The 22,489-nt window shown below is 36.8% G+C and overlaps 2 protein-coding genes across 2 annotated transcripts; both read left to right on the top strand.

The window, feature by feature from the left end:
* Window positions 1–1,411: 1,411 nt before the first annotated feature.
* On the top strand, window positions 1,412–12,193 carry LOC139133096 (sulfotransferase 1C4-like). Its single transcript, XM_070699516.1, has 7 exons — window positions 1,412–1,619; window positions 5,650–5,781; window positions 6,947–7,206; window positions 7,714–7,843; window positions 9,998–10,092; window positions 10,287–10,458; window positions 11,843–12,193. Exons 2-7 carry the CDS (start codon window positions 5,658–5,660, stop codon window positions 11,950–11,952), a joined length of 891 nt encoding a protein of 296 aa, XP_070555617.1. The 5' UTR covers window positions 1,412–1,619; window positions 5,650–5,657; the 3' UTR covers window positions 11,953–12,193.
* A 2,187-nt stretch (window positions 12,194–14,380) lies between these two features.
* LOC139133094 (sulfotransferase 1B1-like) lies at window positions 14,381–22,489 on the top strand. Its single transcript, XM_070699514.1, has 7 exons — window positions 14,381–14,493; window positions 15,780–15,916; window positions 19,352–19,611; window positions 20,191–20,323; window positions 20,465–20,559; window positions 21,709–21,880; window positions 22,294–22,489. The coding sequence occupies exons 2-7, from the start codon at window positions 15,793–15,795 to the stop codon at window positions 22,401–22,403; spliced, it is 894 nt and encodes a 297-aa protein (XP_070555615.1). The 5' UTR covers window positions 14,381–14,493; window positions 15,780–15,792; the 3' UTR covers window positions 22,404–22,489.

Genomic DNA, 22,489 nt, shown 5'->3' with positions numbered 1-22,489 from the left:
TATTAGTATTAGTATTAGTATTATTTTCAATTTCAAGCAAGTTGCAATGATAGGATAAGTCACTTCCGTTTTAACGCATTTTCTGATTATTTTCTTCGAATGAGAAATATCGCTTGGTAGAGCCTGGCCACCATACTGCATTTATTTTGAAGACATTTTTCAGGGAACCAATTAAGAAACGTTCTCATATGTCGAGAACGCCTCTTACAAACATTATGAAACTCCAACGCCCCGTCCGCACGGCTTTGTTAGGTCGGGGGGATGCTTTTAGGATGAGTCGCTGCTCGAATAAAACACTATTTGTCAGCGAAGTTGGATGAAACTCGTGACATTAAAGGCTTAACGTCAATGGTAAGCATGGTTATCTGAACTAAATCACTGACCGCAATTTTGCATATGATATGATTAGTTTTTGAAAAGGGCGGGAAGTCTAAAATGATGTTAAAATGTTTGAATTTACATACTACTTTCGACACATATGACAGTGTTATACACTTTTTCATTTTCAGTCTTTAATGGGTCTTATTCAAAGAAAACTCTTGGAAAAATGAGGATAATTTGAGATTGGTTTATTACACACTCGCAGCTATTTGGGCTTTAATTTTACACAGTGAATATGTAGCCCCATTCATGTTCTTCATTCATGTTCATGTTTACTCGTCGGCAGTGAGACGGTTATTTATTTGCAGTAGGAAAAATATATCATTGACCATGGTATGGTATGGACGTCCATGAAGTCACATCCCTTTTGGGAGTATATAGAGGAAGGTGATACTGACGTCACATTTTGAATATGTTGCATGTGTTATTCGGTCCATTATTTCGATTCTTATTCTATTTACTTTGCTCATATATCTATCTATTTATTTAACTATTTATTTATATATTTTGGATTTTTTGTTTATTTATTTGTTTTTATATATCTTTTTTGATTGTTTGTTTTGTTTTGGTTGGTGTTTTCTTTGTAATATTTGTTTGTTTTGTTTATTTATTTGTTTGCTTGCTTGATAGTTATTTTATGTTTGATTGTTTGTCAGTGGGTTCGCTTGATAGTTTGTTTGTTTATCCTGACTTACCTGTATTCTATCTACAGGCAAAGACATGACAGCGTTGGAACCATGCACCACCCCGTGCAAATACCATAAAATTTTGTATGGTGTACGACCTATGCCCCTCGGCAACCAGACAATGAAATGTAGACATAACCTAGTTTCGCAAAGACGTGGCCTATTATTACCTTACTTGGAATTCGGAATATATAATCTACCAAACTTAATAATTCAAAATGAATTCATAAAGATTATCTTCTTATTCTTATTCATATCCTCGGGACGTATCCTCTCACTAATACCACCGATTGACTTACCCTGTGATCTGTCCTAATATGCGAATAAGCTGGCTGTAAAAACGATCAACCTACCCCTACAACATATCGTTGAGTCCTCACCACATAACTGCTTGCCCTATCGACTTCATATTGTCGCATTCGACCAACCTCTCGTCCTAACAACTTAAATTTGTATCCTTAAAGCTAGAATTCGCTGGACCCATCCTCTCATTCCAGGAGTCTACATTTTTATTTCGGAGACGGATTGCACTCGATACCAATTCCGCTTAAGGTAAGACAGCGTCGTATTTCCCGGAGGCATGTTCTAGTTAGTAAATTTGTTTATATCCACATTTCAAGCAATAACATTTACCCCTGTCATAACCTGTCAAAATGTAGTTATTACCATATTTAAAGGCTGACTACGTACGATATTTGTAACACAAAATGATGTCGATAAATATGTTTCTGCATGGTCGATATAGTTATATTGTGTCGACAAAAATTCTGGACTAAAGATTTCGTGTGAACTATTCAAACATTGGCTTTTTATTATGCATTCGGAAAAGGTGGTTCTATGAAACGTATTTCTCCAACGCTGCGATATGCTTCACCCTTCTTGAGCGAAACTTACAGGTTACACAAAGCTCACAAGTACCTCACATAAGTACAGGCTACTGCTAACCGATGAAGTAGACCGAAAGAACGATGAACTATTGAACTTATCTGACATGATCTGACCAACATTGTATTAATACTTCAAGGTAGTATACTCCTCGAAAATGAAAGACGTAAACTTTTGCTCAAAGTTTCCTCGAGGAATCTTTCAACTATTCTCTTTCAAAATGAAAATAAAAATCGAGGGTCGCAGTGCAAGTTTTGTAACTGGCGAAACGAATTCCCCAAGGTTTACCAATGTTTGAAATTCAAAATGGCCGCCATCCCTGTGCTAACTCAGTGAAGAAAAGTGAAATTTTCGATTATTAGAAAACAAAGGAGGTTAAATTTTTTCTCACACCAAGAGCCTTAAAATAAACCCCTACAAGTGGTATAACAGATAAACATTGTTGAAGTTTGAAAGTCCAAAAATCTGTCCCCGGAACTGTGCCGAAACGTATTCTACCTTAACTCAGTTGCAACTAATGTGACCTTTCTACAGCAATTCATGTGTAGTAGTTGAGATTAAGTAGATTGAGCGTAGCCAGTGCCTTGGGTGACATTTTACCAAGATTAAAAGCTACTATGTATTTGTTAAAGGTAGCTGTAAATACCAGACATTATAGTTGACCCGTCTACCTCGTAAAACCATAAATTGTGGGGTAGAAACGACGCTAACTATTTTTAGGTGTTTTGAATTTCTAAGCATACTGATAATTTGTGTTTTCTGTTTTGGGAAATCTTAAACCTTTGGTATATGTGATCATATCATATCGTGCTACCATGCGCCATTCTTATCGGACAAGAGCTCATGACGCCGATGCTCAAATACTGTTTTAGCGGTGCTAAAGTGGGCCCCTTAACCGGAGGGTTGATGCGGAAACCAATCAAGTGGAGGGCATTTAGCTTGCAGGGAAATTTTGGGGGTGATAAACAAATAAAATAAGTAAATAAATGGTTGATTTAATAATATTAGTAGTTTGAAAACAGTGGTATAGCCTTTTTCATCCTCTTTTTAGAAATGCCTCACGGTACTTTAAGCACTTTGCTATACTTGCACTGTCATTTTTAGCTCACGTGTGTAAACACGTGGGCTAATGTCATAGCGATGTCTGTCTGTCTGTCCGTGTGTGTGTGTGTGTGTGTTAGTGTGTGTGTGTGTGTCTGTCTGTCTGTCTGTTTACACGATAACTCAAAAACGCCTGAACGGATTCAAGTCAGATTTAGTATACAGGTACCATATGCTACTAGCAAGAACTGATTAGATTTTGGTTAGTCTGGCTTGCATATTAATGAAGTTATGCGATATCGTTTTTTTCCGTACAATGGTTTCCCTATGGAGACGGCAATGACAGTATAGACATACATCAAGAAATACTGCACAAAATTTCATGAAATTTTTCACAGATGACAATCTAAGAACATTAAAACGATACTGTGAGTGTCATGTCAATTATCTTCTCATTTGCATATTTAATGAACTTTTGTTATTAGTGAGATAACTCTGAAATTCCTGCACCAAACTTGATGATACTTGCAACAAATATTGATCTGATATATATCTAATTATACTTAGAAGCATCGCCAGTGTCAATTTAATAAATAGCTCATTTGCATATTTTATGAAAGTTTGTAATTAGTCATATAACTCCGATATAACTTCACCAAATGTGATGAAATTTGCTGCAGATACTGATACGACAGATATCTAACTGTAGTGTAAAGCATTTAGTAGTGTGAAATTAATTTAGGGTTCATTTGCATATTTAATGAACTTTGTAATTAGGTATATAACTCTGATAAATATCTAATTGTACTGAGAAGCATTTGGCAGTGTCAAGTTAACAAATAGGTCATTTGCATATTTTATAAAGTTTTGTAATCAGTAATATAACTCCAAAATAACTGCACCAAATGTGATGAAATCTGCTGAAGATACTGATCCGACAGATATCTAATTGGGGTGTAGAGCATTTAGTTGTGTGAAGTTAATTAAGGGTTCATTTGCATATTTAACGAACTTTGTAATCAGTGATATTACTCCAAAATTACAGCGTTAAATTAGATGAAACTTGCTACATATGTTGATCTGATAAATATCCAATTGTACTGAGAAGCATTGAGCAGTGTCAAGTTAATAATAAGCTCATTTGCATATTTCATGAAGTCTTATAATTAGTCATATAACTCCAAAATAACTGCATCAAATGTGATGAAAACTGCTGCACATACTTATACGACAGATATCTAACTGTATTGTAAAGCATTTAGCAGTGTAAAGTTAATCAAGGGTTCATTTGCATATTTAATAAACTTTGTAATTAGATATATAACTCTGACATTTCGGCACCAAAATTTTGTGAAACGTGCTACAGATATTGATTTGATAAATATTTAATTGTGCTATGAATCATTGAACAGTGTCAAGTTAATTTAGGGTTTATTTGCATATTTAATGAACTTTGTAATTAGTGACATTACTCTAAAATTACAGCATTAAATTAAGTAAAATGTGCTACAAATGTTTATCTGATGGATATCTAATTGTCCCATAAAGCGTTAAGCAGTGTCGAGTTAATGAACAGCTCATTTGCATATTAAATAAAGTTTTGTAATTAGTGATTAAACTCTGAGAGTACTGTGCGAAGTTGAAAAAAAACCTGCTACATATAGTGATAACATATATCTCATTGTTCTGTGAAGCGCACTACTATTAATGAACCTGTTGTAAAACACGTGAGCATATTCAGTTCATATCTGGTTATCATCTGTTTCACTGGAAATCAACCATGGCCGAATGCACTTCTGAGCTTGCAGAGAAAGATGTATATTTCCGAAATGAAATGCAGCCTATTTGCCACTTTTGCCGAGGAAGACCTGGACAAAATTGAACTTTTAAAGGACGAGACAGTGGCTATAGGTTAATATTAAAACTGTGTCAGAATGTCTAATTTGAATACGGCAAGTGTTCGGGAGTTGAGACGAATATATCTTCAGGCACATTGTCAAAGACAAGCTTAGTATGCGTAACGGAAGCTAATAGTATGACAAGCGTGTTCAGGAGAAACGGCCGTTGTACATGGGTTCAGAAACCCACAATGTCCCGAACTTTGTCTATAGAAATGTGAGCACCCATGTCTAGACTGGATCGGCTGATTAACATTAGATCAGCTGAGAAATATTAGTGTCAATTTTACATGACAGCTTTTTGTGTTGCCAGCTATTATCTTTGTAAATACCCACTTCCTTTTTGTAACGTATGAACCCCTGTGACATTGGTGTGGATTTCTTTTAGAGCTCTGTCGATAGCTGTCATTTAATAACATTTTCCGTTAACTTTATTTTCGTTAAACAAATGCTTTCCTTATGCTTTAAATTACGATGGCTTTGCTCATATCGTTTACATGCGAAATGTTATTTCCTAGGAATAGATTCTCGTCCTGACCAAAATTCCAATGACCTTCCAAAGACAACATTGCGTTTGCACAAGTGTTCCACATGGGGCATTTCAAATGATTTTAAGAGTAGAATGAGACGCTGTGCTCTAGACAGAATGATCAAGATTCTGGAAGGTGCATACGTAGTTATTGATGATGGGGCTCTTCTTATACTAGGTATGAAACGGGCTGCTGTGGATTAACATATTTCTATTTGAATATCCTCAGTCATAGACATGGAAAAGGTAAAGCCAGGTGGTCATCAGGGAAAGAAGACACCTATGAACTTTCCGGTTGAGAAGGTGAAATCAATTGAAGTGCGTACTGACGATGTGTTTCTGATTTCCTTCCATAAATCGGGTGAGATGTTTTAGGTAAACAATGTTTATCAGGGCGTCCACGATTTCAACCTATGAATCTTCTCCTGCGATCATTTTATGTTCCTTAAAATAAGGAGAAACGGTGCATTTCATCTTCTGAATAAAAGCGACTCTAGCGAATACATGCCGATGATTGATATTTGATTTAGGTGTGCACCCTTATTCTTTGATAATTGAGACCGAAAATCTCAGTGGAACATCAAGATCAATTTATAACTTCACTTTATTTAAATAGACTGTTCTTCAGCAAATATCAGTAGACAACCTGAAAGGAATAGTTTTTACTATTTCTTTTACGACAAGAAAGGACAACATCAGTCAGGTGTTTTGTGGACACGTGTTGGCTTATAAACTGTTACTTGTGACGCATGGGGCCGCCAGGCGTTGAGTTTTTAATGGCTCGAGTCCTCACTCGGACAGAGACATGAAGTGTAGGTAAGAGTGCAGCACGACTGAACCAGATATATGACTGTGTTCTTTTGCGGAGGGAAAACCCGTCCTGGCCGCATTTTCTCTTGGTGCACTCTCTTGCATGAGATAGGATATAATACATCGGCATAAATCATGACACTTACTTTGTTAATACATTGGCCAAACCCATTAAAATCGTATCAAGGTCCGGTAAATTCCTTAAAGATCTCTGTAACAAATGTGTTTCACGTCATTATAAAAAGGGTTGCGCAAAATCCGCCAAATGTCTACAGTATTTACTGATATACGTACAAATTGCTGACAAAATAATATCATTAAGTTTCATGCAAGCCCTCACTGTAGTACAATTTTTATTAAAAAAATTTGCCTGTAATTCTTGAAGATCGACAAAATGATATTCAAATCATAGCCTGTACTAATAAGCTTTGATAAATTATTTTGAAAATATAATGACAATGACCCAATATCGATAGTGGATATTCAGAAACATATCGAGTTTGTGTACTCTATGCGACGTTGCAGTTTAGCATTGTAGTAAGAAAGAAATTGCCTACCTAAAATTATCACCCTCCAATAGCGTACAATAAGCAAGATGTACTTTGACAACCAAGTAAATGTCTACAAGTTCTGCTGTACAACGATTTTGACTGGACATCGGGGTCAGGACCTCACTATCAATCGAATAACTTATACTTGCCTTTCTCTTTTCCAAGGAACTCACTGGCTTAAGAAAGTTGTACAACTTATCTTCAACGGCGGTGACAACGATATCAGGGGCACACCGGCTTCTGAATCCCCATTCCTGGAAATGCTCCTGGCGGGAGAGGGCGATGACCCGAGAGTTCAACAAATGAAGATGGGTTACGGGGTTCCTTTGGATTTTGACGTCAAAGACATGGAGTCTCCTCGCTTGTTGTGCACACACGTAAATTACGATCTTTTACCCCCACAGCTACACGAAAAGAAAGCAAAGGTATTTATATATTATGAAGTTAAAAAAGAAGTGGGATAAAAGGCACCAACTCAAAGCCATGATGCTCTCCGACAACGGAATATCATTGGTGCAGTTAATTGATTTGAAGAAATAGCTAAGTTTGGATCCCCTGTGAATAACACGGTCGGGTTGTTCATTGATCTTCGCGTATACTATGAACGAAGCTGTCGATGATGAATGACATTCGATTGTTAAACAACGAAATACTTATCCTATCAGAAGGATAACGGCACATATGTTGGACAATATGGTGTCGCTTTTTGCGAGATCTCTTCCTCTCTTTCCGTATTCAAAACTTAGCGATAGCGCACTTTCTCCAACGTGCATGTGAGCTTGTATCATTTAAGAACCATTTGTTCTTACTCGAGCTGTATATTTAACGATGGCACCACTAATCTTTGTCGTGACGAACTTGAACCTTAGGATATTACAGCAATCTATTAAAGAAATTGTATTATTTTCCTGCGTTCTGTTGTCTGATTATAGGTGATATATTTAGCCCGCAATCCAAAGGACGTCGCGGCATCGGCATTCAACCACTTTTCAAGGCCACCAATTAGCTTATTCGAAGACTTCCAATCATATTTGGAGATATTTCTCGACGAAAAAGGAAAAGGTGGGTCTTGACTTGCTTTGTTATCAGAGTTTGTATTACAAAAATTATTGAAAATTAAAAAAAAAAAATATTTTAGCGAGTAATAGAATTACGTACAGTGGGGGTTATGTGTACGGCCTTATAGCGCAAAGTGTAATTTTGTGAAAAGTCCGCAGAATTACCGTAAACTAATTATTTCATAATTCTCCAGAGCGCTTTGCGCAATTGAAATATGTGGCGATGACCTCGTAAAGTCTCTCTACATATGAATTTTCCTTTGCAAGGCAGCATGCAGCTGTAAACATCAAAATTCTTGATTTTGAAAGAGAATGGTTGAAAGATTCCTAAAGGCAAGCGTGAGCAAAAACTTAAGTCTTTCACTTTCGAGGCGCTTACTACCTTGAAGTCCTAATACAATGTAGGTCAGGTCATGTCAGATAAGTTCGATGATTTCAATAATAGTTCTGTTCGTCGTTCTTTCCGTCTACTTCATCGGTTACCAGTCTGCTGTGCTTGTGTGGGGTACTTGCGAGCTTTGTGTAACCTGTTAAGTTTGGCTCAAGAATAGTGAAACATATCTCGTAACGTTGGTGAAAGGCGTTCAACAAAACCACTTTTACCGAATGCATAATGAAGAGCCAACGTGTCTCGAACTCTTAAGTCCAACATTTTGCCAACACAATATACTATCAATCAGAAACATATTTCCCGGCATCAATTTGTGTCAGAAATATCGAACGTAGTCACGGACAGTCTTTAAATGTGGTAATAACTGTATTTTGACAGGTTATGGATGGGATGAATGTTATTTATTGAAATGCTTATGTAAACACATCTAGTAAACATGCAATCTAATAAATGCGACGTTTTAGCCGACAGTATTCAGATGTCTTACCTTTAGCTCAATAGATATCGAGTGCAGTCTGTCTCTTATAGGCTCTTGGAATTATGGGATGGGTCAGTAGTAGGGACAATAGCTGTAACATTTGATGATACACAGTATTCAGCTTGTCAGTTTAGCCTATATATAAATACTTAATTGGCATCGCTGACACTCGTGGTCCCGACTAAAATTCGAATAAATATCAAGAACATGAAACTGTAGTTGGCATTAGAAACAAAATAGTGTAAAATCGTGAATTGAACAGCTGCTGGGTACGTATAGGCATGTTTTCTAACTTTAACTATGATGATAATCAACCACACATCTTTTGCCGAGCGGGTTTGACATCTTCGCTAGGTGACTGGGTGCCGTAAGTTGTGGGTTCGAACGCAATTGAAAACTTATTGTATTTCCTGTTGCCTGGTATACTGTTCAAGTTGAATGGTAAATGTAGTTCAAACATACATCTCCATGATTCAGTGTGTCTGCTTATGATTACAATTCGCAATTTCGGATACATTTATAAGCGAAGTTACTTTTGTCGATGAACGCTTGTAAGAAATACACGTAATGTGTAGCTCTCTTTAGTGTGTGCAGTATTGTGACAAAGGCTGCGACTTACGGTAGAATGCGCCTCGTGGACATATATATTTGGACTCTCAAACTTTCAAATTCTTTTTTGTTTTACTACTTGTTGAGGTCTATTTTAACGCTCTTGGTGTACGAAAATATTTGCAGTCTTGGTTTTTCCATAGACATTATAGTTTTCCGAAATTGAAAATTTTGTTCTTTTCCATAGAGTCAACATAGGGAATATCGGTAAATCTTGGGTAATTTGTTTCTCAAGTAACAAAATTTGCACGGTGACCCCCGATTTTTTTATTTTGGAAGAGAATTGTTGAAAAATTCCTGGAGGAAAGTTTGAGCAAAGTTTAAATCCTTCACTTTCTAGAAGCATACTACCTTATAACCTACTTTAAAAATACGGATGATAATGCGGCACTTTTGACATATGGGCATACGATCAGGACCAACGACATCAGCTTCCCTTGATACCCAACGTATGATTTTAGTTCGACACCTTGTCTTGTCCCACGTCTCCTGGCTTTTCTCTGCAGCTGAGTTCCTGGCTGGCCGAGGCGTTCACCCAATGACCTACGAAACAGCCTGCAACTTAGCTCGACGGTCTGCTGATGTTTAGTCCTCGAATTTATAATATATTTTGATACCTATATACACACAGACTTTGAGAAAGTCTATTCCACTCCTTACAAAATACGGTTTTACTACAGGTATTTTCTCTCAATGGGGACCTCATGTACTTGAATGGTGGCACAGGCGACACGAGAATAACGTGCTGTACGTGAAATACGAAGATATGAAGAAGGTAAGCAGACAATATTACTTTTGAATTCCAACATGCTTATTTCAAAAACAACGATGATAAATATAATGTAAAGTAACATCTACTGTCCCTTTACATTGTCCCTCAACATTACTAATGTCTTATTCATATATAAAAAGGTGGCATTATATGAATGTCCTTACAGCTAGAGTTGGGTTTGTTTCATTCTGCACCAGGATCCAACGGTGGGTGTTAGAACTATTGCAGAGTTCATCGGAAAAGACCTTAGTCCTGAAATAATTGACAAAATTGCCAATTACTGCTCGATAGAGAAGATGAAAGTGGACGCCATGGATGATCCGACGGTCAAGGTCTTTGGGTGGAAGGACAACCCTTTCATCAGAAAAGGTTAGAAGTCCGATGGATGACAATTCTTGTACTCTAAAGTTGTGCATTATAATGCGATAGTTGTGTCCTTCCTGCCCTGCGTCAACTTTACCACGCGACATTATGCAGAACCGAAACAGGCAGGATCCTGTTAGATTCGAGACAATATCGACGAGTATAACACGCACATTTAGTGTTTTAGTATCTCGGGATTTGACATAAGTCATTCATCTGTTATCTGCATGCACAGCATTTCAAGCAGAGTGAATCTAAGCATTTTATTTTTTACTCTACACAATTGACATTTCGTAGTCCAACATATAGAGCAACCTCTACAATATATATATCACTGAGTTGCACATTTCGCTATTTAGGTGACACCGTTTTAAAAATATCTACACACCAGCGTTAGATGTAAGGTTTTATGTTTTAGATTCAGATATCTATATCTACGGACAACTTCAAAGGTCTTGCGTGTTATTCACAATAGACATATAGGGTCTAAACAGTTTCCATATGCATGATTGTTTACTCTACTCGCATGGCCTTTAGAGGGTTCGTAGAATTAAGTATATGCCAAAAATGTTAGACATGTTAGACAATACATTAAGAAATCGCTCCAGTAACTCGATGAAAGGGAAACATGGCGCGTATAAAGTGGCATGTATGAAAATAGAAAACGCCTGTGATGGCTTTGTAATAATACATTTTCACGCTTATCAACAAAATAGGACTAAGATACGGAATATGAGAGACTAAATCATCGTATGGTTCATTCGTTTAGTTTTTTATCGTGTCTGGGGACGGTTGGGCTCGCGCATGCGTACGTTCATCAATTTAAATTACTACAGTTGTTAATGCGTATCAAAAGTTTAAAATTCCAAATTTCACACTAAAGACCTGGACAATAGCGCAATGTCCTAAGTGGGACTACATGTGCAGAAAATCTGACATACAAGACTGCTCAGTGAATATGAACAGAACTTTGATCCTAATTGTATTGATTCCGATTTCCCTTATTAAAAACATACTTAAACATTCTTATGGGCGTGACGATTGTATCCACTGTATTCATGACCTGCATTTTATTTTATCTTTAACGAAAAATATATTTATGCGCCTTTTGAGCTTGATCGTCCAATTTTGATCACAAACGTGAGGCGAACCTAGATTTACTTCGTCTATATGTGCAGGGAAAACATTCAATTTGCTGTTTACGATTTCCCTCACACGTTGAATATTTGTCCTGCGTTACTGTAGAGAAATCTAAACTGTTACCTCGTAAAATATTAAATATTAGCAAACAAAATTGTTTGTTTGTCATTTTTTATCATATTTGCTATATTAAACTTTTATTGCAAGCATTCCTGTTCCATACAGTAGTTTTTTATTCTTGTTTCGTCAGGACAAGTTGGCGGATGGAAGGAAACTTTCACTGTTGCACAGAGTGAATTACTGGACAAACGCTACAAAGAATGGTTGAAGGGATCAGGACTGGAGTTCCAGTTTGAGTAACTTGTGGTGCTGCAAGGTCAGATCTAGATGTGCATGAAGTCGGATATCGTCAAAACTCGTTATTCATAACTGGATATGTTTTCATTGACTTGATCTGTGACCTGTGAACTCCATTTCAACTCATTAACTTTGCGGAATTTCTCACCTCTTTGTACTTTGATTTCAAACATTTAAAAAAGGTAAACGGAAAACACTCAAAATTTTCAGAGAGAAATATAATGAAGGTCAGTTCGGGAGAAGTAATGGGAAAGCCAGGCAAAGATACTGACCAATGAGTAAACATTGTAAAATTTGTGGCGAGAACGTTTAAGTAAGTTTCAATTGTACAATTTCCCCAAGTTATATATAAGTTTATTTTACGCTATATTCTGTCTTCCTTTCCAAACGAGAGAAATGATATACTTCGCTGTCTGGTTAATTTAATACATTTATTTCAGTTTATTATGCAATGGTATTAAAAGAGAGGCAAACGTACATTATATTAACATGCCTTGTCCGTCGCATTCTAATTGGTCGAGCTGAATCAAGTGATCACAAATACACAGCAATGGTTGGTTTACTTGCCCATGAATATGAAAAATGATATTGAAAACTCACAGTATCGTAAACATCGTAACTTTACAGCTACAAAGAAATTGTGAGTTGTATACAAAGATCATAATGAATCAAAAAATAAAATGGAGCATCTGCGGGCCGAGTTTAGACACTTTTTCCAAAGAACCTCCGGATTTGCAAAAAATACAGCGCGGGTGACAGTGCGTCGCGTATTACACAAGTTCTGACTCACCGTTGTCTTTCGCGTGTTAAATTGTCGTACATTTGACTGTTTTCTTGGGTTTGTTGATAATATAATTGAAATAAGAGACTCTGCCCTTGTTTCTATAATAATTTCCCAAAATAATGTATAATCGTGAATCAAATTAATTACATTAGATATGATTCTTTACAACCGCTAACCAGATTTATTCCACAACGCAAATACTCGGATGAGCCTCGTAAATGAAATGAAATTTTGTCTTCTTTTCTTTAGCATACATAGTAAATTAATTGTAAGATCGTTCGGCTTATTGTGACCGTGAAGTTCTTGTCATACTAGTGTATGAAAATTTTGTGTTAAAAGTTCTCACTGCAGCGACCTTATTTGCCGGTGTAAAATACTAGTAATAATCACTTTTATCCGCATTGTCTGCCCTAACCTCAAAATGACCTAACCGTACCCTTGCATTCAGATGACCATGTTGTTGTGCATTATTGACATATAAAGAATAGTGCAGATGATTTTTTTTCATTTCTACTAAAGAAATAGTATGCATTGCCCTCTTTGGAACATTTCATTCTCTTGGCTATGAGTTTACCGGAAAAGCTTCGCATGGTTTTTGGTATCTTGCCACCACAGATATATTGACAACCTAATTAGAATTATTAAAAGTTGAGTAGAAAAACCTCTACGTATTTCTCAAATTGTTGTGCCCAAAGGTATAATGTTACAATTACTATCATACACAACGTTTACTTTACACAAACATTTGAAAAATTCGTTGAAATGGAATTTACCTTTAAAAATATATGTGATCATTTAAAGTAAAATATCTATAAATTGTCTTTATCTAATCGTGTACCACGCTGACAAAATATCTGTGTGGAAAGTAACTTATTACAGCGTCGATGATTAAAATTATACTCCATGATATGGTGACATGATCTTTACCTAAACTCTAAACATGTTACACAAATTTTAAGACATCATTCACAATTTAGTTTGGTTGAAATTTTCTCATTTTGTGATATAAAGCATTATGTTTGTCAAAATAATTTAAATCACTTCTCTCTTTGTGCCACCAGAAATATAGATAGCAAGCATTAGATACAAAACCATATTGTATTGCTTAGATCTTAGAAGACCCTTAGATAAGAGAGCTATCATATTTTGAGAGAGAGAGAGAGAGAGAGAGAGAGACAGAGAGACATAGACAGAGAGACAGAGACAGAGAGAGAGAGAGAGAGAGAGAGAGAGAGAGAGAGAGAGAGAGAGAGAGAGAGAGGTGGAAATGAGAAAGTGACTTACAACTGGTATGTCCAAAGCTTTCTGGTATCTCGACTATTGACTATGCCCTATGAGGGTTTCATGTACACCAATGCCAATTGTGTTATTTAACAAACGTAAGGCACATTATGATATTTTTACCTCACATTATGTCAGGTTGACATGGTCTACCTTTGAAAAATTCGACCCACAATGCTTTTCAAAACCAATACAATAGATCAATATAAAAGCCTTTTTTTTGCTTTCCCCCTCATGCCCTATTCACTAATTTTGATACAAGTAAAGCCATTTTGCAGATTGAATAACAGCGCCACCCAAGGTCTGCTACGTTATGTTAAATGCATGAAATCATGTTTTGGCAGACAGTGTTTAGGTAAACTTTCTTATAGCGCCGCCACAGGAACCGTTTGGTGTGTGATAGCACTTGTGCAGACCGTCAGAACACAGCGCCGCCTCTGCTTGGATGTGCCTTTTATCCTGTTATGGAAATTGATAAGGTAAGGCAAAATTGCACTACTGACGATGACACTGCGTTTTCTAAATTATCGTTGTCCAATGGATAATCAATCTATCGTGAAAAGTGTGCGGTGTGTAACACTTCGGCTTAGGATAACGGTGGACTCATAGAGTGGCTGCCGGCACGAGACTGTTAGATACCCTACATCTGATTGCGGGCTTGGGACTGGTATTCACATTACGTGTAATGTTCGGAGAAAGACTGCATATTTCTAAGCGCTTCTATGTCAGTATAAAAAGCATACGAGGCAAAATATAGAAGAAAGCATGATTTAGCGTCGTCATTTCTAACAAATCCAATTCAGTTAATGTCCAGGGAAGTATACTCTCATAGAAAGAGACACCGTACTGATGACGTAATCAGTCGCCTTGAACATATGTAACAGGTGCTTTTGTTAAACGATAAAGCCGTCGTGCAAACTTTAGTTACATTTAGCATTACAAACACTCAAACGGCGGATAGCGAAAACAATCGACGTGAACCTTATGACAAAAGTATGACAGAGGGTGACTCTTAGATTTTACTTTATTGTCATAAAACGTGCAAAATACATTTACACTACATATCGCAATAGTTGCAATATTTTCCATTTTCCTATTTCTATCAGCATATCACACGACGTTACGTAGATGGCACAAAGGTGAAACCCAATTGGAAACTAACTTCCCATCCTTCTCCTCACTTCTTCAGGATACTTACATTACTTTCTTAGCAAAGTCACGATATATTGTTTCTCGTAGAATATTACTTTTAGTCAGAACAGTGTTAAATATTGTTGGTTTTGTAACGATAGGAGCCCCTCCCCCGGGGGAATAGGAGCGTACAAGTACTTACATGCTTGTGTGGACTTTGCTAAGCGGGACTCGTTTAGTGTTTGTTTTCCCAGGTAATCGTATTCCGCTAACACGTTATACAGACTGTGGTCAAATCAAATACAGTAATTGACTTTCTCTTCCGCTATAGGATGCGATAATAGTGTGTTGTTACAGGTAGTTTATAAAGCTACTGCCCAATCTCTCACCCGCCTTTTCAATTTTTTGAGTTATATCGATCCCGAAATATGGGTGATATAAGGTGTCCATCACCAAATCTTAATACGATCTTATATCTAGGGTGTGGTTGTATTGACAGACTTATCTTCTGAACGTGAACTTTATATCGTTTCTCTGTTGTCTCGCAGTGAGAGATCCCGCTGGCCGGGTCTGGCTGTTTAAATTGGGTGTTTGACTGTTATACATCACCACGTATATTTGTGCTTGTACCTAGTACCGTCATAAATATGGATAATTCCAAGGCAGGAGACCAAAAGGGAAGGCCATCCCAGCCGAAATTTCCATTGGAGAAGATGAAAGCGACTGAGGTCCGTAGTGATGATATATTTCTAATAACATACCCGAAATCAGGTGAGTGACTTGGGTTGAACAGCTTGTTTCGCCAATTTCACAATTTTTGTAGATTTCCAATAGATGAGGCGTTTCTCACAAACACGAGAGCCAGCTGTTAACTTTTCTATAGCACGCCCGTGTTGGTAACCTACGCTTACTCTGATAATAACTTTGTTGATTTCTTGCTTCGTTTCAAATCGAACCTTTTAAACAAACTCTTAAACTGTATGATTGATCCCCGTTTTACAGTAGCAAAATTACATTGACTGCTCGTGTTGACGGCCAAGAAATTTACACTTCTTTTCAAAGCTAAAGTCCATGAATGCTGGTGGTGTCTCATTCCGTCCTTTGGTAAACAAGTCATTGTCAATGACATAGTCCCCACTTGGTTATTGAATTTTGGAAACCATTGAGGGAAAATATGGTAAAGTGATATCGGTCAACAGATATCTGGAACATTGTGGAGTAGGCGTTGTTTTGATGTGTATGTGGAGTTGATGTCTAATGTGTGAATGGAATTACTCAGTTAAATTTGAGATATAGTTGGATGTGTGATCAATGGTTGCAATGTGGTTAAATGAGATCTGAGAGTTGGTTTGTGATGAAGATGGACATGGGCGGAAAGATGTAGAAGTCCCTGAGACGGAATATGTCTGTAGTTATTGTAATTTTTTTCTAAATTGTCGACCAGGCAATGTATGAAGCGCAGTTTTACAAACACAAGTCTGTAAAACGTGACCTGACTTGAAAGTGCTGGGCACAAAGAGAAATACACGGCAGAGAAATTTCATTAAAACCTTCCAGAGCTGACATTCGTTCTTGCGGTCGATTTTTATTCGATACAACAATAACAACAAACATACATAAATACATACATTGACAGACCATGTTTTGCCTGGAACAGGCCTGACATATTATTGTAGCTCATTTATGTTCAGGGCTGTCTGGCAGCCATAGGGATCATAATGCTAAAATAATTTACGTCCAAATGTAAGTTACAGTGCATTGTCAGTTTGAAAGACATATTTCAAAACCTGTCTGAGTATTGGCTGTCGACACCAAATACAGGAAACAAAATGACCGTCACGTATAGCCATGTTGGATCGTATTACAATACAAATCGACCTGCACATGTGTAACATAAGGATTAATCCTTGTACCAAGTTTTAAAGAAATCGTTCCAGTCGTCTCTGAGAAACGGAGGTACTGAAGTACTCACGAACACACTCACTGACGATAGGGCACGACCAAATCTGCATCAAGCCCCCCCCCCCCCCCGCCGTGTATTTAAACCAACTTTTAAGAAAACGTAAGAAAGTACTCGTACAGCTTTATTGATGCAAATAAGTCTCAAATGGTAGGCTCACCTTTATAATAAAGTCACTGGGATCTTAATACTACTGTCGGCTTGAAGTTATGCATTAAATAAGTCAAAGCGGGGAGGCAAAGCATCCTGGGTAATCTCTCAAATAGGTGATATGCAGTCCACGAAGAATTTTTAAATTATAAAACATGCCATCGGGATTACTGAGCTCCGTTTTAGCTAATTAAACAGAGTTACTGTTGTGGTGTGGAGGATAATTTATATTTGCTTATAGCCTCAGCAGCATTAGCCAGGTTTGTGACTTTATGTTTTTATGATGATGTATTCCCTTGTCGTAACAAATCACTGATTATGCAAATTGGAAACTAACCTTCCATTTATTCGGGACCCATTCCTTACAAGTTAAAGGATACAGTCACCAGTAATCTAAATATGCCCATATATGGTCAAAGAGGTAATCCTTGGTATTCAAAATGCCCATATGAGGGCGCTGTTTTTAAAAAGCGGCCACCCGCTTAAAATCTGTGATTGGTTCGATTTTTTCTTTCTATGGTAACTGTGGCAGAATTGGAACAGCTGACATTATACCTTTAACCTCAATGCGACTTATCTGTGTACCTGCAACGATGATGATGATCGGTAACCATACTGACATATGTAAATCAGAGTTCATACACCCTAGGCAGACATTACGAAAACCCGAAAACACCAGATATGAACTGTAAATGCTCACGTGTTTCATTATATATTGCAGTTACATGTATGTGTAAATTTTAACCTTTGCCACATGCTTGCAACTTCATTGAAAGTATTATGATCAACATAATGAACATAATTCACCACAGATTAACTCTATAGGTCGTTAAGTATTGAAATATGTAATTAGCTGAAAAAAATATTAATTTCTTTGACTGCTGTCATTGTATCACCAATTTATTACTTTATATAGCAAGTGTAATTGCCTTTGGTCAAGTCCTTCACACTATATATTTCAAACTTTGAAAGCTCATTAGATATGCAAACTATAAATTAGCTGACATGAAAACTTAAATGCGAAATGACTTCCAATATTGATATAACCTGGTATAATCATCAATGTACATAGCATATTATGCCAGTTTTGATCAAATAAATCCAACTATATATCCCTAATTAGGAAAGTTCATTAAATACACAAATTAGGAATTGGCTGAAGCAAAAATGCTTAATGCCTTTCGATAAAGTTAGCTACATAATAGTATCTTTAATGTACATAGCAAGTTTCGTCAATTTTGGTCATGTAAATTCAAATATATATCCCTAATTTCAAAAATTCATTAAATATGCAAATTAGGAGCTGCATGAGGTAAAAATGCTTAATGACTTTCAATAATGTCGTATCATAGTATCTTTAATGTACATAGCAAGTTTCGTCAACTTTGGTCTTGTCAATACAGACAAATATCCCTGATTATGAAAGTTCATTAAATATGCAAATAAGGAATTGGCTAAATTTAAAATGCTTAATGACTTTCAATAATGTTCTATTATAGTATCTTTAATGTACATAGCCAGTTTCATCAACTTTGGTCTCGTCAATTCAGATAAATACCCCTAATTAGGAAAGTTCATAAAATATGCAAATTAGGAATTGGCTGTTGTAAAAATGCTTAATGACATTTAATCATATTCTATCATAGTATCTTTAATGTACAAAGCAAGTTTCATCAATTTTGGTCATGTAACTTCAAATATATAGCCTTAATTTCAAAAGGTCATTAAATATGCAAATTAGGATTTCGATGAAGTAACTAATCAGTTCTTGCCATTTGCAAACTGAATCTATGTATTAGATTTGATTCTGATCTGATGAGCCGTTTTTGAGATATTGAGTACACAGACAGACAGACAGACAGACAGACAGACAGACACATAGACAGACAGACAGACAGACAGACAGACAGACATCGCTGCGACATATGCCCACGTGTGTCAACACGTGAGCAAAAAACGGTGGAATCAAAACAAATTTCAAATCATATTAAGTCAATGTATAAGTTAAAACAGCGACAAAATAAACAAACATGACAGACAAGAGATTTAGAATAAACATTCAAAATAGACATGTAAACTGTTTCCCATTTTCCTAGGAACTCATTGGTTTTTGAAAGTTATAAAACTCATCTTAAACGGCTGTGACACCGATGCGAAAGGTACACCAGCGTCTGAGGCCCCACTTCTAGAGATGTTGGTTTCCGGAGTGGAAGATGACCCGAGAGTTCAGCTAATCAAGAAAAGTCATGGAATTGCAATGGACTTCCACGTGAATAGCATGGAATCCCCTCGTCTTCTGTGCACTCACATGAATTATGACCGTCTACCAACCGAGTTATATGAAAAGAAGCCAAAGGTACGCCAATACGATAAAATTGTAGGATAAAAAGGGAATGAAACCACCGTTTATACTGAGCAGTGCTTCAAAAGCAGAGCGAGTCACACATCACTAAAGAGTTAGGCCCTGCACGGACAGCTTTTTGAATATTTTGAATATTTGTGAATCCCTTGATGATGCAAACTACCTTTTTGAAACTGAAACTGAAATTAATTAGTAACATTAAAAAACTATCAGTCTTTAAGTATAGACCCTAAACGAAAGATATTCTTAGCGAACAAACAAGGACGTAGATCATATCTTTAAGTTCATCCGCTAAGTTTGAAAGGCAGCCGACAAATCTACAGTATCATGTCTCGCCACATTCTGACTTTGGCACCTCCTAATTCTATTTATGCCTACTCATATCTTTTGTACATTATTGAATAGTAACAAGTTGTCCTTAGATGGGTATTTATGTATTTATCATTCCTCCGATAATGAACACAATTGATGAAAGTCTGAGTTTATATCACATACTTCCCATCAAGCATTCATGACGTCGACATCAAAGAAGTTCTAATGTTGTAAACGTCACATTTCTTCTCTCGGTTGCAGGTGATATATTTAGCTCGTAATCCAAAGGACGTGGCTGTATCCGCATTCAATCACTTCAGCAAGCCACCATTGGGTCTCTACGACGATTTTCCGTCATTTTTGGCTGATTTTACCGACGGCGCTAAGGAAATTGGTAAGAGACAAGACATTAAGTAGCTAAAATATTTACTGTATTTATATGCATATCATAACAAAAACTTTACATACTGTAAAATATAGTATATGGTTATGCATAATCCCATTCTGTGTATTTTAAATCTTTAACATACTATAGGTAATTTCGTAAGCTGGGGCTCTCACGTATTGGACTGGTGGAAGAGACGGAACGAGAACAACGTATTGTATTTAAAGTACGAAGATATGAAGAAGGTGAGCTGACAACTACAGCGCTTACAGGCAAGCCTTGCCACTTCGATGCCTGGTATGCATGTTTTTTACACACACTAAATGTTTTCATATCATTAACAGGAAGGAACCTGATGACTGGATTGTTTGTAATAGTGTGCCTGACGTCACATTGGATGTGTGTGAGTCGATAGCCATTTGGTCGTAAATACATTAATTTGCACCCCAGACTGGTGATAGTAATCTGTCTCAAGGCTTACATGTCAGATATATTTCGGTGTCGGGTTTTCTGTTGTTTATCCAAACAATCCAGTCATTAGGTTCCTTCCTGTTAATGATATGAAAACGTTCAGTGTGTGTAAAAAAACATGCATACCAAGCATCGAAGTGGCAAAGCTTGCCTGTATGAATGTATATTATAGCGGATTTACAGTTTAAACTCGATTGTTTTTTAAAAAAAAACAAACCAATGAATGTTAATGGTTGTGTCAGTTGTTAACGCGTATTTTACCTCCACTGTTATGATTTTGAAAAAATCATGTTTTTTTGACGTATGGATTACATTTGCAGCTGTATGTGATTACGTATACGCAATACGCACGTAGCTGCGAGAGTATGTGTTAAATATTTTACCCTGCCGCCTACCGTTTCCTCTTCAACCGACTCCATGCAAAGCAATATCCTTACTTCTCTCTCTTCCATTTCAAAACTCCCCAGTACCGGTACCCTCACTGTTTCCTGTAAGGTTGATATCTTGGAAGCATAAACGCTACAGTAGTACACACTGTCCGTCAAACAGGATGTTTTTTACTTCTGAGCAAAGACATTATATGTCTGTCAGTCTGACATTGTCTGTTTATCTCTCTCTCTCTCTCTCTCTCTCTCTCTCTCTCTCTCTCTCTCTCTCTCTCAGATTAACAAATTACCCGGCCATTCAATATCAAATCTGCCGATACAAGAAAACGTCCGCCGAGAAATCAATTGCAAATGTATTTTTCTTTTTAAAAAATGTATTTAAAGTGACTCAGATTAGATTTTTGTAACTATGATTATATATATATATATATATATATATATATATATATATATATATATATATATATATATATAAAATGAATAGATATAGATAGATAGATATACATATACATATTCTCTCGTTACCTTCTGCACTAGGATCTACAATCGGGTATCAAATCCATGGCTGAGTTCATTGGGAAAGATCTGAGCCCTGATACAATTGAAAAAATAGCCTACCATTGCTCGATAGAGAAGATGAAACAGCACGCCATGGATGACCCGATGGTAAAGGCCATGGGATGGAAGGAAAGTCCAACCATAAGAAAAGGTTAGGTTATTTTACACGTGTGAACACTCTGTAGACGAATGTAGTAATGGGTGTTTCGGGAGAGTATGAAATAAGAGAAAGCCTCTCATAGAAAATCCCCATAGGACTGCAGTCTCAAATTTCACTGCGTAAAAAGTGTCATGTAAAGTAACTCCAAATTGCATCAAAAAACAGGCCATCACCGCCCAAACTCATCTCAATACAGTTGTGCACACGTTAAGTACATCACATCAGTCGTACGGCGTAAGTTGCACGGACTTACTGATCGAGCGATGCGGATTACGCTGCATTCACTTCAACAGCTATCTCAAATGAGCCGTACTTGAAGAATATATATCTGTATGTTAACTATTTCCGTGCCAATAGACGCTTTTCTCATATGTATTACACTATTTCTGTTCTTACCTTTGCAGGACAAGTCGGCGGATGGAAGACCACTTTTACTGTCGCACAGAGTGAATTACTGGACAAATGCTACGATGAATGGTTGAAGGGATCAGGACTGGAGTTCCAGTTTGAGTGACTTCCTGTACTCACTTCAGATTTGCATGAAGTCGAATTTCATCAAACGTTGTAATAAAAACTATTTCTCTGCTTATTTGACCTGAA

This window comes from Ptychodera flava, chromosome 5, assembly GCF_041260155.1.
Source record: "Ptychodera flava strain L36383 chromosome 5, AS_Pfla_20210202, whole genome shotgun sequence".
NCBI classification, from domain to species: Eukaryota; Metazoa; Hemichordata; class Enteropneusta; family Ptychoderidae; genus Ptychodera; species Ptychodera flava.
The sequence above is the reverse complement of the archived record's forward strand: the minus strand, read 5'-3'. Positions and strand labels throughout refer to the sequence as shown.